This window comes from Muscardinus avellanarius (assembly GCF_963383645.1).
Source record: "Muscardinus avellanarius genome assembly, chromosome: 10".
Taxonomy (NCBI): Eukaryota; Metazoa; Chordata; class Mammalia; order Rodentia; family Gliridae; genus Muscardinus; species Muscardinus avellanarius.
This window is the reverse complement of record NC_137796.1, coordinates 13,360,470-13,377,220: the sequence shown is the minus strand read 5'-3', so window position 1 is coordinate 13,377,220 and position 16,751 is coordinate 13,360,470. Positions and strand designations below refer to the sequence as shown.

The following is a 16,751-nucleotide window of genomic DNA, read 5'->3' as shown; positions in this document are numbered from 1 at the left end:
GTCTGCTGGATGGGAATTCTTGTTTCTTTGGTTCTGGCGTGTATTACCCATTCCCTCTTTGCAGTTAATTTCCTTGAGTATTTTCTCTAGCGCTGGTTTTGAAGACATAAATTCCTTCAGTTCCTGTTTGTCATGGAAGCTTCTTATTTCCCCCTCTAATTTGATGGATAGTTATGCTGGGTAGAGAATTTTTGGCTGGAAGTTGTTTTCTTTCAGAGTTTTGAATATGTTACTCCATGACCTTCTGGCTTTCATAACTTGGTTTGGGAAGTCTGGAGTGATTCTCATTGGTTTGCCTCTGAATGTCACGTGGCCTTTTATTTTTGTTGCCTTTAAGATTCTCTGCTTGGATTCCACATTGGTCATTTTGACAATTATGTGGCGTGGGGATCCTCTTCTCTGATCCTGTCTAAAGGGAGTTCTATAAGTTTCCTGGACCTGTGTATCGACCTCTTGCTCTATGTTTGGAAAATTTTCTGCTATTGCTTTCTTGAAGAGATTATTGATCCCTTTGGTTTCACCTTCTTTTCCCTCCTCTATTCCAATTATCCTTAGGTTAGCTCTCTTAAAATGGCCCATATTTCTTCAATGTCAGATTCCTGCTGTCAGATATTTTTTTCTATATTAGAAACTATGTGTTCATTTTTTGAATGATCATCTTCTAAGAGCGAGATTCTATTCTCCATGTGGTCTAATCTGTTGTTTATACTTTGAATTGAGGCCTTTATTTCAATTATTGCATCCTTTATCTGTTTTTGACTCTGAATTCTTTTAGAAAGTCCTCTATTATTTCTAAAGTTATTTTCCTGATTTGATTTTCTAGAGATCTTTGAATTTCTGTGTTATCAGATTCTGATGTTGTGAGGTTGTGGGCATTCACTGCTCCATTGTTATTTCTCTTTCCCATGATTTTGGAAGTTTGTGCCTTCTCTGGGTTCTTCCCTGGGTCACTACGAGTTCACTTAAGATGCTCTGGATCTCGAGTCTGTGGTATCTCAGTCACCACTACTCCTTTACTGGATTGTATCACAAAGTCTCAGACCCAGGGAGTCAATCGAGGCTGCCCAGACTGTGGAGGGGGGGGGTGCCAAGTTGGGCATTCTCCAGCAGGGAGTTGTGACTATGGTGTGATATCTCTGCCACCGCCACTCCCCCACTGGGTTGCACTGCTAAAATCTCTGACCCAGGGAGACTATCTGTGCAAGTCCCTGGGAGTGCAGTACTGGGATTTCTCCCCTAGGGGCCACAATTTACTCACGGTTGTTGAGTGCGCTGATGGAGCTCTAGTGAACTTGGTGGATTGGCTGCTGCCACCACTGGCAATATGGCACCACTGCCACGCCCTCGGCCATGATGCGGCGTATTTCTTGTCTGGTGTTGAGCTCCGCTCTGAGTCCCTGCCAGGTGTGCTGTGCTCGGCCCTTGGGAGCTTTAGATGTTCCCTGCGCCGAAAAAACTGCTGACTGCCGCCCGGCTGTTCAGCACCTGCTCACCTCGGCTCACTGTCCACCCCTCCTCTCTGGAGCCTGGTGGCTGGTTGAGTGCATTGGTCTTTAGCCATCCGGTGAACTCGCCGCTGCTGCTGGCAGTAAGGCGCTGCTGTCGCGTCCTCGCCCGTGAGGTTGGCATAGTTCTTCTCTGGTTTTGAGCTCTGCTGAGTCCCTGCGGGGTGTGCTGATCCCAGCTTTTGGGAGCTTTAGACGCTCCTTGCACCGAAAAAACTGCTGACAGCCGCCCAGCTGATCAGCAGCGGCTCACCTCGGCTCTCTGTCCATCCCTCCTCTCTGGCCTGTTTTATTTTTTATTTGAAAAAAGGGCCTCATTAAATCGGGGTGGGTCTCGTTAAGTAGCTGAGGCTGGTCTCAAACCTGTGATCCTCCTGTCTCAGCCTCCTGAGTACTGGGATTGCAGGCGTGTGCCAGCAGTCAGCTATCACCTACTCTTCAAATTGTGTTTTCAGTTGCCAGGTATTTCAGACATAGAGAATAATACACAGATATCTATGCATAAATAACCCAGACTTAAGAAGACGGAAACGAATGGCCAAAGTATGCCTGATTTGTGTCAGGAAGATAAACACTAGAAGAAAGTCAGTTCTTCCTATAAACGTAATGTGTTCTTGGTGATAATAGCAATGTTTTGATTTTATTGTTGCTAATTAGTCAAGTTTACCTAGAAGCTTTTATGAGGGAAATAAATGAACTAGGATTGCCTAAAAAAGTAACAATAATGTGAGTGGAGTAGCCCCACCATGTATTAAAACTTATTCTAAAAAAACCATAGTAAATACAATTGTGTGTTTCTGGAGAATAAGAGAGAGGATCTATGGACTAAATATTCATTATTTTCTTCATTCTTACCAAGTCATCATCATGATGTCTTCATCCTCTATCCCCTACTCTACCAAAAATTTTTATCTCCCAATGTATTTGATGTGCAAGCTAAACAAAAACCCTGCCGGCCATGGTGGCATTTGCCTGTGATCCCAGTACCAAAGGGGCTGAGACAGGAGGATCACAGGTTCAAGGCCAACCTCAGCAATTTAGCAAGACCCTATTTCAAAATAAAAACAATAATATGGGAGTGTAGCTTGGAGGTAGAAGACCCCTGGGTTCAATCCACAGGACTAAAAAAAAAAATAACCCTAACTTATTTGTCACCTTGTTCCATTTATCTATTTGGGAGGCTTTGGGGGATTTTTTATATTTTAAAAGTTTTATTTGGATTTTTTTTTTTTTTGGTGGTACTGGGAATGGAACACAGGGACCTTCTACCTCCAGGCTACACTCCCAGACGTATTTTATATTTTATTTGGAAACAGGGTCTCTTAAGCCAGCTGAGGCTGGCTTCGAACCTGCGCGATCCTCCTGTCTCAGCCTCCCAAGTGCAGGGATTACAAGCGTGCGCCACCATGCCCGGCTATTTGGATGTTTTATACAAAGTCAAAATTTAATATCTCACCAAAACCCGGGTGTTTTGTTTTGCTTTTAATTTAGCGAAAAAGGAAATTTAATTTTTTTATTGGTGCATTGTAGTCATACATATTAATGGGGTACAAGATGGTAGAGGTATACGTGGATATATTACTTATTTAGCCCTTCCCCAGTTCCCATGCCATTCCCTCCCCACCCCACCCCCCTGCTCGTTCTTGTCTTAGTGATTGACTTTGATATGTTTGTGAATGTACATCATGTACATTAGGGAATTTTCCTCTTCCCCCTCCCATTATCCTCAGTTAGGTTGCCTTATTTGCTCATTTAGAGTTTCTCCTTCTTGAGGCCGGGTGTGGTGGCGCACGCTTGTAATTCCCGCGCTTGGGAGGCAGAGACAGGAGGATCGCGCAGGTTCGAAGCCAGCCGCGCGCACTGGCTTAGGAGACCCTGTTTCCAAGTAAAAATGTAAAAATAGGTCTGGGAGTGTAGCCTGGAGGTAGAAGGGCTTCCAGGAACCCCAGTACCACCAAAAAAAAAAAAAGTTTCTCCTTCTTGAGCTGGGTGTGGTGGCACCTGCTCTAATCCCAGCATTTGGGAGGCTGAGACAGGAGGATGACGGTTCACAGACAGCCTCAGTTACTACTTAGCGATGCCCTCTGCAACTCAGTGAGACCCTTTTTCAAAAATAAAGAGGATAAAAAGTAGGACTGAGGATGTAACTCAGAGGTAGAATGGTAGAGTGCCCTTGGGTTCCATTCCCAGTACCACACACACACAAAAAGTTTCCTCCTATGACCCATTTTCTCACTAACTTCCTAATATTAGGGAGACATCTGATTTCCTACTTTCTGTGACTAATCTCACTCAACATAATGTTCTCCAATTCCATCCATTTCCCTGCAAATAACATATTTTTTTTCTTTTTATGGCTGAGTAAATTTCCATTGTGTTCATATCCCATAGTTTCATAATCTATCTGTTGCTGGACATATTGGCTGGATCCATAGTTTGGCAATTATTAATTGAACAACTATAAACATAGATACACAAGCATTATTTTGGTAGTTTAGTTTCCATTATTTTGGGTAGATACCCAGAAGTGGTATTGCTGGATCATATGGTAGGTTCATTCCTATTCTCCATACTATTTTCCAAAGTGGTCACACTAATTTGCAATCCCACCAACAATGTATTAGATAGAGTTCCCACTTCTCCACACCCTTGCCAGCATTTGTTGTTGTTTGTGTTTTTAATGATTGCCATTCTAATTGAAGTTAGGTAAAATCTTAGGTAGTTTTGATTTGCATTTCTCTGATTGTTAATGATGTTGAACATTTTTTCATACATTTATTGGCCATTTGAATTTCTTCTTTTGTGAAATGTCTATTTAGTTCTTTTTTTTTTTTTTTTTTTGCAGGTTTGGGGATGGAACCTAGGGACATTTGACCTTCAAGCTACATCCCCTGCCCTATTTTTTATTTATTTATTTATTTATTTATTTATTTATTTATTTATTTATTTAGTGGTACTGGGATTCCTGAAAACCCTTCTACTCCCGGGCTATACTCCCAGACCTATTTTATTTTTGGAAACAGGGTCTCATAAGCCAGCCCTGCTGGCTTTGAACCTGCGCAATCCTCCTGTCACTGCCTCCCAAGCTTGGGGATTACAAGCGTGCGCCACCACGCCCAGCGTTTATTTTTTATTTTAAAACCAGGTCTCACTGAGTTGCAGAAGGCCTCACTAAGTAGCTGAGGCTGTCCGTGAACTGTGATCCTCCAGTCTCAGCCTCCCGAATGCTGGGATTACAAGCGTGCACCACCACACCCGGGTTCATTTGCCCATTTTCTTAACTGGGTTATTTCTTTTCTTAGCAGTGACTTTCTTGAGTTCTCTGTATATTCTAGATATTAGTCCTCTAATGGAGGAGTAGTTGGCAAATTTTCTCGCATTCTGTTGGCTCTCTGTTGAGGTTCTTGATAGTTTTCTTTTACTGCATAGAAGCTCCTAAGTTTAATGCAATTCCATGTATTGATCCTCCTTTTAATTTCTTGTGCCTTTGGGGTCTTGTTGAGAAAGTTTTTACCTGTACCTATGTGTTGAAGCATTGTACCTATGCCCTCTTTAAGGAGCTGCTAAGTCTCTAGTCTGATTTCCAAGTCCTTGATCCAATTGGAATTGACTTGTGCAGTGTGAGAAAGTGGTGTTTATTTCCATTTTTCTGTATATGTTTAGCCAGTTTTGCCAATACCATTTGTTGAAGAAGCTCTCTTTTTTACAGTGTATGTTTTTGACCCCTTTCTCAAAAATCACTTGGCTGTAAGTATGCAGGTTTGTTTCTGAGTATTCTACTACGCTCCATTGGCCTGTGTCTGTTTTTGTGCCAATACCATGCTGTTTTTATTACTACGGTTTGTAGTATAGTTTGAAGTCAGGTATTGTGATGCCTTCTGAGTGGTTCTTGTTGCTGAGAACTACCTTGACTATCCTGCTTTTTTTTCTTGTTCCAAATGAACTTAAGGACTGATTTTTCTGCGTCTGCAAGGAATGAACTTGGTTCCATTTATCTTTTGCACTGTAAATGTAATGGCTTAAAATATTAGCAATGGTATATTAGAATCCAAGATCTGCAGTTTGATCAGGACTCAGCGGATGTCATTCTTCATTTTTTTACAGGGTGTCAACCGAAGCAGCTCAGAGGGGAGGCAGGTAGAATTCTTTAGCTGACCTACTATGTGTGTAGCAGTTGATGCTAGCCATCAGCAAGGATCTCACCTAGGCCTGTTAGCCACAGCCCTACTCATGGCGCCTCTGGGCGTCGCACACTGTTGCTTACAGTGTGCACAACGGACCAAGTTCTTGAGATGAGAACTCTGCAATCTGATTGTCATTTGTCTTCACTGTTCTCTCAAATTGATACTAAGAATTATTTTATTGATACTAAGAATTATTTTATGTTAATTCTAAGCAGTTTTCACCAATTCTCACAAATTATCTCTTGAATGTTGTTTTTCTCTCATTCTCAATTTTCTCAAGCTGGAAATTCTTGTAGATATCTTTCCCCTCTGGAGTTATCATGTCTTCTTTATATTTCCAATCTCTTGATCTCTCACTGATATGTTCTGGGTATTTTTCTAAGGTCTTTCTTCTGTTTGACTAATGTTATCTTTAGCTGTGTCTATTCTTTGGTGTATTCATCTAACCCGTTTTTAGTTTGATTTATATAATTTTTTCTTGTTAGAAATCATGTAGTTTGGATATTTCCACAATTTCTTCCTCTATTATGGTTTCTATTTCTTCATTTACTTCTTCAAAGATTTTGAGAATGATGGTAGAGTCTCTGCAACAGTCTTCTATCATGTTGAGCTCTTAGGGTGCTAACTCACATGCATATGGTAACTACTAATTTTCTTCATACTGAATTGTTTCTGCAGATGATTTAACATGTTTATATTATCAATTGACTTTAACATGGACACTGGATTATGAAAATACTCTCAGAGGAGTGTTTAATGTCTTCTGACAAGGGTGTTCTGATTTTTATTTTATTTATTTATTTATTTTTAGCTCCTGACTTATACTTATCAGATAGTCTAAATTTGAATTGCAAACCTGTACGTAGAAATTTAATTTCTCCTGGAAGCTTTTTTTCCCTATCCAGAGTGTTAGCTATAAGACAAGTTTTATTGCTGTTTCCCTGGACCAACAAATAGAATTTGTCTAGTTTTTGTTGTTTGTTTGTTTGTTTGTTTGTTTGTTTTTGGAAAGCAATAGCTTTTCCAGGTTCTGGATTTATGCAGAGATTTCAATTCAACTCTTAGTTCCCAAATAGGAAACAACCATATGTCTTCTCTCTATGGGAGAAAACTGAAGCCATTAGACCATAAGGCTTGAATCTACAAGTCTCTGGGTCTTCTTTGGGTCACCTTGATAGTTTATTATGCTAGCCCAGTTTGCATTTTATTTCTAATACCTGGTATTTTCCTTCCTTTATTTTGGGCTGAGATAGGCATTATAAATATGGACTTATATTTTTAATTGGCCTCTTTTTTCTTTTTGTATTTAGGGTAGAAAATTGGATGGAGTCAGCTATCTTTACCATGTTGTCAGAAGTTAATGTAGCTAACAATTTTTGTATGTTTTTCAAAGTAATGTCCTTAGAGAATCTATACCAGAATCACCCTGGCTAGTCATTAAAAATTCAGGTCCTTGGGCTTCCTTTATGTTTTATTGAAGTAAAATCTGTGGAAATAGTGCTGAAGAATTATTCATTTTAAATTAAGGCTAAAAATCAAATGAACCAAAGTTGCAGGATATAATATTCATATAGAGGAAAATCAATGTATTTCTATACACTAACAATGAACAATGGGAAATTGAAATTTTAAAAAGCAATGTCACCTGTAGTAGCATTAATATGCTGTGTTTATGTATATGTGTATTGCATTGGACCTCACTATGATATATAATACACCAATAAAAGCATATTTAAAAAGAAAGGTGAAGTACTGAAGAAATTGTGGTATATCCACACAATGGTATTTTAATCTGTTACCAAAAAAAAAAAGAGCACAGTTATGACACTTGCAGGTCAATAGAGGGAGCCAGAGAGCATCATACTAAGATCCACCGGTCTCAGAGAGTCAAGGGTCACACATTTTCTCTTCTATGTAGGAGCTAGGAGAAAATAGAAAACCGAGGGACTTCAGATAAATGAGAGAGACAAGTAGACTATCAAAAAGAGATTGGGGGAGGGCGGAGGGGAGAAGAAAAAGGAGACTTGATGGGAAAAAAATAGCGCTCTATCCATACATAAAGCATCCCTACCGACCTCACTGATATGCGTGGAGAGGCGCAGTAGCAGGTGGGATCTGGAGGGAATCACACCAAGGGCTGTGTGCTGAGGTTTTTGTATGAGTTTGAACCTCACGGTGATGGGTAATTGCAATTCAGCAGTAAAAGTACACTAAAAAAGATGAAGTCCTAATAGGTAAATTTGACAAAAGCTATGCAGGACCTGTATATGAAAACCGTAAAACATTGGTGAAAGAAGTAGAAGACCCAAGCAAGCAGCAACCTATACCTTGGCTACAGGTCGGTAAATGCAATAGTATTAAAATGTCGTTTTTCCTCCATATTTGTCTATAGATTTAAAGCTGTTCAAATTAAAAATTCATTTGCTTCTTAATTTAGAAATGGACCTCTATCAGAGGAGTAGCTGGCAAAGATCTCCTCCCATTCTGCAGGCTTTCTCTTTAAACTCTTGATTATCTCCTTTGCAGCACAGAAGCTTTCTAATTTGTTGCCATCCCCTTTAGTGGCTCTCAGTTTTATTTCCTGAGCTTTGGGGGTCTCTGCCAGTAAATCTATGTTGGATAGTTGATCCTATGCTTTCTTCTAGTAATTGCATGGTTTCTGATCTAATTTCTAGGCTTTTGATCCATCTTGAGTTAACTATTTTGCAAGGAGAGAGAGAGAGAGGGATCTAATTTCATACTTCTACATATAGGTAGCCAGTTTTCCTAGCACCATTTGTTGAAAAGGCTATGTTTTCTCCAGCATATGTTTTTGGCTCCTTTGTTGAAAATCAACTGGCTATAAGTATGCAGATTTGTTTCTGTATCTTCTATTCTGTTGGTATGTGTCTGTTTGGGGGCCAATACCATACTGTTTTTGTTACTATAGCTCTATAGTATAATTTGAAATTGTGTATCGTGATACCTTCAGCATAACTCTTATTGCTAAGAATTGCTTTGGCTATTTTGGGTCTTTTATTCTTCCCAAACTAAAAATAAGACAAAAATTCACAAGCTGATTTTAAATTCCAATAGAAATACAAAGAACCTTGATTAGCTAAACTAATTTTGAAAAGAGTAAAACTGGAGTGTTTCTAATGCCTGATTTTAAAAGAAAACCTTTAAGCTACTGATAATCCAGGAAAATTTCCCCATCTAAAATTCTTACCTTAATCCTATCTTTTAGCATATAAGGTAATATTCACCTTTTACCATACAAGGAAATATTTACAGATTCAGGAATTAAGAAGTGTATATTTTGGGGAGGGGTCATTATTCAGCCTATCACAGGTCTTTGGCAGATGGTCAGTTGTTTTAGCTCCTTATACTCCATAAGCCACTTTTCCTCGCAGATCTTCAACACCTGCTGTTAGAAATCAAATTTGTGCCAGGCGTGGTGACGCACGCTTGTAATCCCTGCTCTTGGGAGGTGGAGACAGGAGGATCGTGCAGGTTCAAAGCCAGCCTCTCTGGTTTAAGAGACCCTGTTTCCAAATATAAATATAAAATAACTCTGGGAGTGGGAGTGTAACCTGGAGGTAGAAGGGTTTCCAGGAACCCCAGTACCACCAAATATATATATATTCTCCACTAGCTGGAAATATGGACACATGCTTGTAATCCTGGTACCTGGGAAGCTGAAATGGGAGGGTACAAGTTCAAGACCAGTGTTAGCAACTTAGCAAGAGCCTGTCTCAAAAAATAAAAAAATAAAAAAGGATAGGCGTGGTGGTTGGGAGGCTGAGACCAGAGGAATGTGGTTTGCGGACAGCTCTCAGCTACTTAGCAAGGCCCTTTGCAATTCAGTGAAACCCTGTTTCAAAAATAAAGACTAAAAAATAGGGCTGGAACCCGGGCATGGTGGCGCACGCTTATAATCCCCGCATTTGGGAGGCGGAGACAGGATGATCGCGCAGGTTCAAAGCCAGCTTCTCTGGCTTAAGAGACCCTGTTTCCAAATAAAAATATAAAATAGGTCTGGGAGTGTAGGCCGGAGGTAGAAGGGTTTCTAGGAATCCCAGTACCACCAAAAAAAAAAAAATCAAATTTGCATAATAATTTTATGTACACATGTTTATACACGCATATTTACATATAAACACAAAGACACTCACATATTAATCTAGTTGGAGCCTCTCAATAATTCAGTAGAGTAGGCTAGATACTCTATTAATTTTACAGATAAGCAACTGAAGCTTAGAGGGTTTAAGTGAGTGGCCTGCAGGGCTCTGGAATCCGAGATTTGAGTCCCGCATTGTGACACAGTCTGTCTGTCCTGCACACCACCCCCTAAGGCCATGGTTCCTGTGAAATAGTGCAGCCTATATTCTATTAGGGTAACTGAAAGAAATAATCAGGTTCCCATTCATCCAAAACTTCCACCCAGTTTTCCTAAGATGTTTTAAAATGTCTATGCAATACCTTACCAAAAAATTCTATATAATACAGAGCATTTCAAACACATATGTTACCTGTAAGCTTACTAATGACTACACTGGCTCAAAGCAGGCAAAGATGCTATACAATATTAAATACAAATTATATTTTCTTTCTACCCCACTGTGAACATGAACTATAATATAAACAGTAAAATAATAAAAGATTCTAACAGTACTATCTAAATTGGTCTCTGGTTGGTGGTTCCCTAGGTACCTGGCAAAAACAAACTCCAGGACTCATGAAGGACTAAACCGTCAGGGGAAATGTAGGAAGAGGAGCTGTCAGGGTACAACCGATTTTACTTTTTGTTTTTTTCTGTGGATCACATTGAGAATGGCATACATCCATACAGTGCTCAGCATCTCCCCTCCCGCTTCCCCTTCCCCCCCAACAATGAGTGTCCAGGTTGACCTTGCTACATTCACACTTAACACACATATGCGGATGTAGCTCATCCCGCTAACCAACCTCAGCCTTCTTCTCCTACCTTTCCTTTCTAGCTTTGCTGAGGTCTCCCCTCCTTTATGTTGATGGGTATAGAAATCTAGTTGACTTTTGCATATTGATTTGGCAACCCTCAACCTTACTCTTACTAATTTTGACAACGGACCCATAGGTTCTTTGGGGTTTTCCAGGTTGACGGTGCTGAAGTCTGTGAATAACGGCAGTTCGTTGTTCATATTCGTACTTCTGCCAATTTTTATTACTCAGGAGCAAGTATAATGTTTAACATCTAAGACACCTTCTCAGGCTGCTATAACAAAATGCCATAGACGATGTGGTTTATAAATAACAGAAATTTTTTTCGCAGTGTAGAAGGCTGGGAAGTCCAAGATTTAGTACCCGGTAAGGATGCATTCCTACAGTTGGGATCGTAAAGGCTCCCCCAGAGGCCTGTGTGTTAAAGGCTTGATTGCTAGCCTGTGGCGATCCCGGGAGGTGGTATTGTCTTGAGAAGGTAGGGCCTAGTGGAAGGGAGTTAGGTGCCCTTCAAGGGAGCTGAGGGCCCTGGCCCTGCTCACTCACTCTCCTTCCTGGCCACCATGAGGTGAACAGGCCTCTTCTGCCACACCCTCCCACCATGATATCCTGTGCTGCCATCTGCTCAAAATAGGGCCAAGCAACCAAGGACTCTAAAACCATGACCCAAAAGAAAGCTTTTCGCTGTAAGAGTTCATCTCAGGTATTTTACAGTAACAGAAAGCTAACCAACAGTAAACCTGTTTGCTGAGTCCTCACCTAGTAGAAGAGACGTTAAACAAGGTCCTTCTGCCCTCCCTGAGAACGCTGATCCTACTCAGGAGGGGTCCATCCTCGTCATCCAGTCACCTGCCACAGGCACGCTTCTGAATAGGGTCACCTTGAGGATTAGGATTCCAACACAGGAACTTGAGAGGGTGGGGGAATGCCAACGGACCAAAGCAAATGTCGGGTTTTCAAAAGCCCATAGTTTGCATTTTCTGAAATTTAATGCAGTGTAATCTACTCTGTTTGGGGATCTCAGGCACTCATTAAAGGGGTTCTGTAATGTGTCTCTCTTTTTCTCATGTGGGAAACCAGGACGCTGTAATCATAGATGAGAAACTATGTTATTTTAAAAATACTTTAATGTTTTTCTCCTTTAATAGGGAATCTGTCCTTGAAGGCTACTAGCTCTTTCATGATGTTTGTGTCTCTTGCTGCCTTTTGCCAAGACAAGAAAAAAAAAATATCTGCTTAGAAAATCTTGTGGAAAAGCAGCATATAACATGACCCTAAAATTTAGACAAACTCATTATAAACGCAAGACTGGTTATCACTTGTACCTCCATTCTGTCCTGGTGAGGGACATGGCTCGCTACCAATAAGACAAGCTTCTTTGAAGTAATTAATAATTCCCAAAGAAACATCGGCCCACTGCTTCATTATAGTACATGTCCATTTTTTTTTAAAGGAAGGCAGTCAAGGTAACAGATGGAGAAAGTTTTAGGCCTGACAGTTATAAATAGTCCTGCAGTTTATTCCACGATAAATTTGCAATGCTTTTTCTTTGCCATTCTGAAAGTTGGATCTCAATCAAAATGCTTATCTCTCAACCAAGGAGTATAAATGATTGCCAAGAGAGCAAAACTCTAATGTAACTGAGTAGAGTGACAGTGTTTGGGTCTTCTAGAGGCTTTATCTCTATTCTAGAGTATTGTCATCAATACCCAGAAGATTGGGGGACGCCTCCAAATAAATCAGCTGTCCCAAATATGGCTAGAATTGCTCTTGTCTCCTAGGATCAAAGTACTACCTACCTAATGACCTGATCTCTTTGTGTTGGGAACAATTAAAATGTTCCCAATCTTCTAGCTATCTTGAAGTGCTTAATAGAATATTATCAGCTCTAGTTGTCCTACGTTGTATGGACGCTTTAACTCAATCTTCCTATCACACGGTGCTTTGGTCCCTGTTAACTAGTCTCCCTCTAGCCTCCCTTCCCCGCTACACTCTACAGGGTCCGATAATCACAATTCTACTCTTTCTCTACAAGATCAACATTTTAAAGCTTCCTCAGATGAGTGAGGGCATGTGGTATTTATCTTACTGTGCCTGGAGGTTAACAATTTTTAATTGCCTTTTTTTTTCCCCCTGCTAAAATGTCAGTCTACCTTGCAATGTAGGCTATTCCCTAAAGGTAAGAAACTAGCAGTATTCCTGTTTTCTAAAGATAAAATAAATCTTCAGCGCTGGTTAAATTGAAGTTCCCTCGACGCAGGGAATTAAGAAACGTGTTTACGTTGGTAACAAGTTGTGGGTAATTTGGGGTGATAAAGCATGATTTGGGGTGATAACGTCCAAAATCATTTGTACAGGCCGAGAGATCCGCCTGCCTCTCCGAATCAAAGGGGAAGGAATGGGACCGAAGATCCACTTCAACTTTGAACTGCTGGATATCGGGAAGGTTTTTGTTGGGTCCAAACATTGTTATGAGGTAAGTGCTCCCCATCGTCCTCTGCAGCTTCAAACAATACTTGGCTCTTTAATTTGCTTTATGTACAGTCACGGTCGGTCCTTACTCAAACCACAGCGTGCTGACTCCTCTCCCGGCCGTGTTGACGAAAGCAACTTTCCTATTCCCGTCAGCCCCCCTCACTTCACTAAAAGCTAAAAAGCATCAAAGCCATAATTTAATTGGCTCTATCCTCTTCGTTTTGTAGATTTCAAGGGGGAAAACCATAAATACATCTCCCCATCTGTTTAATGCTTGTTCTCTGACAACATAAATCCTACAGATCAGAGGGGAGAGTGTGCTTTCTTTTTTTTCTTTTTTTTTTTTTTAACATTTTCTAGAATGTCCTAATGAGGATAGCTGTTTTCGCACTTCAGGATTTTCTCTGAATGCCCTCATCTCCCAACCGTGTTTTGAAAACCAGTCATCACGATTGCAGAAGACCCTGCTTGGTTTCCCCAGTGAAATAGAAAATGGAATTTTACAAATGAACTCCTGGGTTCTTGAGGGTCAGAGTCATTCCAATGCCACCTCATCACTGAGTTTGCATCTGGGGCACATTTTAAAAATATACTTTGTCGGTGTATTGTAATTATACATCACAGTACGGTTCAGAATGATTGAAAGCTACACACATACAGCACTTGATGTGTTTACCTCCTGATCCCCCAAATTCCCTCTTCCTTCCCGTACGTAACATTGGACTTGATGATGCTGGCCTCCTTGTATGAGCACAGCATCATTTGAACTATGGCCTTCATTACATCCCCCTCCACCTCCCCACCTTCCAGCATGGAGGTTCCTCAGATGACCAGGGATGGAACCACCCTATCACTCAGCTATGCCACTCTTGGGGATCTTTTCAAAGGAATTGAAATCAGAATATTATAGTGATACATGTGTATCCATGTTTAGAGCAGCACAATTTATAATAGCCAAACTCTGGAAGGTATCCACCAACAGATGAATGGATCACAAAACTGTGGTCTAAACACACAATGGAATTTTACTCAGCCACAAAGGAGAACAGAATTATTTGCGGGAAAATGGATGGACCTAGGACACATTTTTATTCTGTATCAAGCTGTGACCGTTTTTAGACATGTTTTAGAATGTTTCTAAATTGTGTATGTTTGTATTTCCATAGAGGAAATAGAGACAATTTAACGAGTTGACAAGTAGCTGTCAGGTTCCATGCTTTATGTGAGTGTAGTTTCTAATCCTTACAAAACTGAGAAAGGTAGGTTTTATTATGCCCATTTCACAATGAGACATAGGAAGCATGTAGAGGTTAATGTTTTGAATGCCTTCATGCTTAACGTGTGCCCAGACAGGGCCGTGTTCAACATGCATTCGTTCATTGAGTCCTCACAAAAACCCTACAAAACAAATTAAATTATTATTTCCATTTTATAGTGGTGCAAACTAAGACTTAGAGGAGTTTTACTAGAGAAGACAATGCTACATAGATCCAAAGCACAGGTCCGGCAGGTGTTCCTCTCCAGCAGGAAGCATGGAACCCGGGCTCCACCCACCTCCTGCTCAGCCACCCCTCCCGTGGGCCCGCAGGACTGCCGCTTCATCAGGAATGTGCAAGAGCGAGATCTAGGAGGTGACGCACTGCACTTCCACTCACATTCCATGACCTTCGTGTGGCCGTGGGGGACGCTGGGAAATGTAGTCTAGCTGTCAACACAGAGGAAGAGGAAATCAATCGGCCAGCCTGTATGCCTGAGGCCTGCAGTTGGCCAAGTCCCGTAGCTTGTGAGTGTTGTGACCGCTGGGTTACTAGCGCCCTCTGTCCTGTTCTGGAAATAGAAGCCCTGTCCTGGCCTTTCAGTCCTTCTGGCTCGTAGCATCTCTCTCTCTTCCTCCTGGGGAGACTACATCCTACAGCCAACTCAGCTCTTAGCCCAGCCTAACCCCAACCTAGCATGGAGACAATGTCCTTCATCCACCTTAGCAAGGGTAACCACGGCCTGTGGGGCGATGCAAAAAGTAGACAGAGATGTTGATATCGTGAGATGGACTCTGCACACATGGGAATCGGATTTGCATGAGGACCTTGGCAGCATGGCTGTCAAACAGCGAAAAGTGGCACAGCTACGTTCTGCATCACTCTGCTGCATCCGAGAGGAGAGAAACAAGTCCACCCGCTCGTGTGAATCAGTATTCTCTCTGTAACCTCTCCAGTGTGGGCTTCCTTTACATCCTACAGATTGTACTTTATGGATTCCGCATCAGAAAAGGACCTTTCGTTCTGATGCAGAATGAATAGGGCTTCTGTGAGTGTAATAATCACTTCTCACAAATCTAGCAGAAGCCAGCTTCAGGCCAGCACTCCCAGCCTCCCCAGATCTTAACAGTAAAGCAGACCAGAGGCAGCTAACGTGTTCAAAGAGGTGATGCGTGAGCTTAGACAAGAAAGCCGAGCAGTGGCGGAGAAGGGCAGGGTAAGGTGCTTCTTGGGGGAGTATTTTGCACTGTCTGCGTATTTAGTGCTGATGCCTCACTGCATCTCTCTTTCAATTTATTACCTTACCTACTCGAGACAAATTTGAATAGCTAGCGATTGCCCTTAGTCATTGCTGAGCTTAGCAGATACGCAAGGAATGAACCATCGCCCCGCGAGCGTATGCGCTGTTCCCATTCCCACTCCTCCCAGGTGTAACTGAGGAGGGGAACGAGTGCGAGGTGGCCTCGTATTGTACATGTTCCCCTCTCCCAGGAGTTGGGCCACACAGGTCGGGCCAGTCAATCGAACGCCTCAGAATCGTGTCCTGAACGATTTGCTGCATCCTGTATTTATAAGTAGGGGCTCTTTTGTCAGGGGTAGAAGAATGATATGCATGTTTTTGAAAAATAGAGGAATCCTGTAATGTCACTGTATAGAAAATCTGCGCCTGAGTAGTACTTTAAACCAAAAAATAAAATAAAATAAAAAGCAAAATGAATGAAAAGGCAATGTGTGCATCTTCTCAGAGAGAGGACAAGGCCCCTTCAAGTTAGTACTAGCATATGTCAGTCGCCTCTGAAGCACAGGCGAATTCTCTGCCCATCCTGCTTGGCCCTGAGAATATAGCTAATAGCTAGTATATGGTTTACAAGCACCATTTGCCAGGCACTATTCTAAAAACTACATAAATTATCCAATTTAATCTTATAGCAATATGAGAGGTTAATGGTACAGATGGGGAAACTGAGGCTCAGGGAAGGGAAGGAGATTCTCCAACGTGATGCGGCTAATAAGTCAATGCAAGGCTGGGCTTTGGACCCAGGCAGTTTGGCTCCAGAGTCCCTGGCCATAATCGCTTTTCTGTGTAATCCCTTTAAAAGAAATGAAGGGTAGATCCAGTTCAGACTACCAGAGAACTTGGGACAAGGGAGAAGAGGGGTGCTCAGGGGAGAATGAAAAGACGACTCCAAGGGCAGCAGCCTTCATCCCTGCATCTCATTCCCTCCACCTCCACCCACATCCCATTTCCTCTAAAATGTCCTCCCACGGCTTTGCCACTGCCAGCCTCGCTTCTCCCCACTAATCTACTCAGAACACGAATCTAATCTGGCCCGCCACGATCCCCTCTGGACCCACTCTCTACACAGCTCTGG

The 16,751-nt window shown here is 41.7% G+C and overlaps 1 protein-coding gene across 1 annotated transcript in view; it reads left to right on the top strand.

Moving 5' to 3' along the window:
* HYDIN (HYDIN axonemal central pair apparatus protein) overlaps positions 1 to 16,751 on the top strand; it is a gene marked incomplete at both ends in the record, with an annotated part of 366,181 nt that overhangs the window by 99,501 nt on the left and 249,929 nt on the right. The window contains one exon of the mRNA XM_080704134.1: positions 13,006 to 13,124. Coding sequence (XP_080560260.1) covers positions 13,006 to 13,124 — 119 coding nt within the window. The remainder of the gene's footprint in view (positions 1 to 13,005; positions 13,125 to 16,751) is intronic.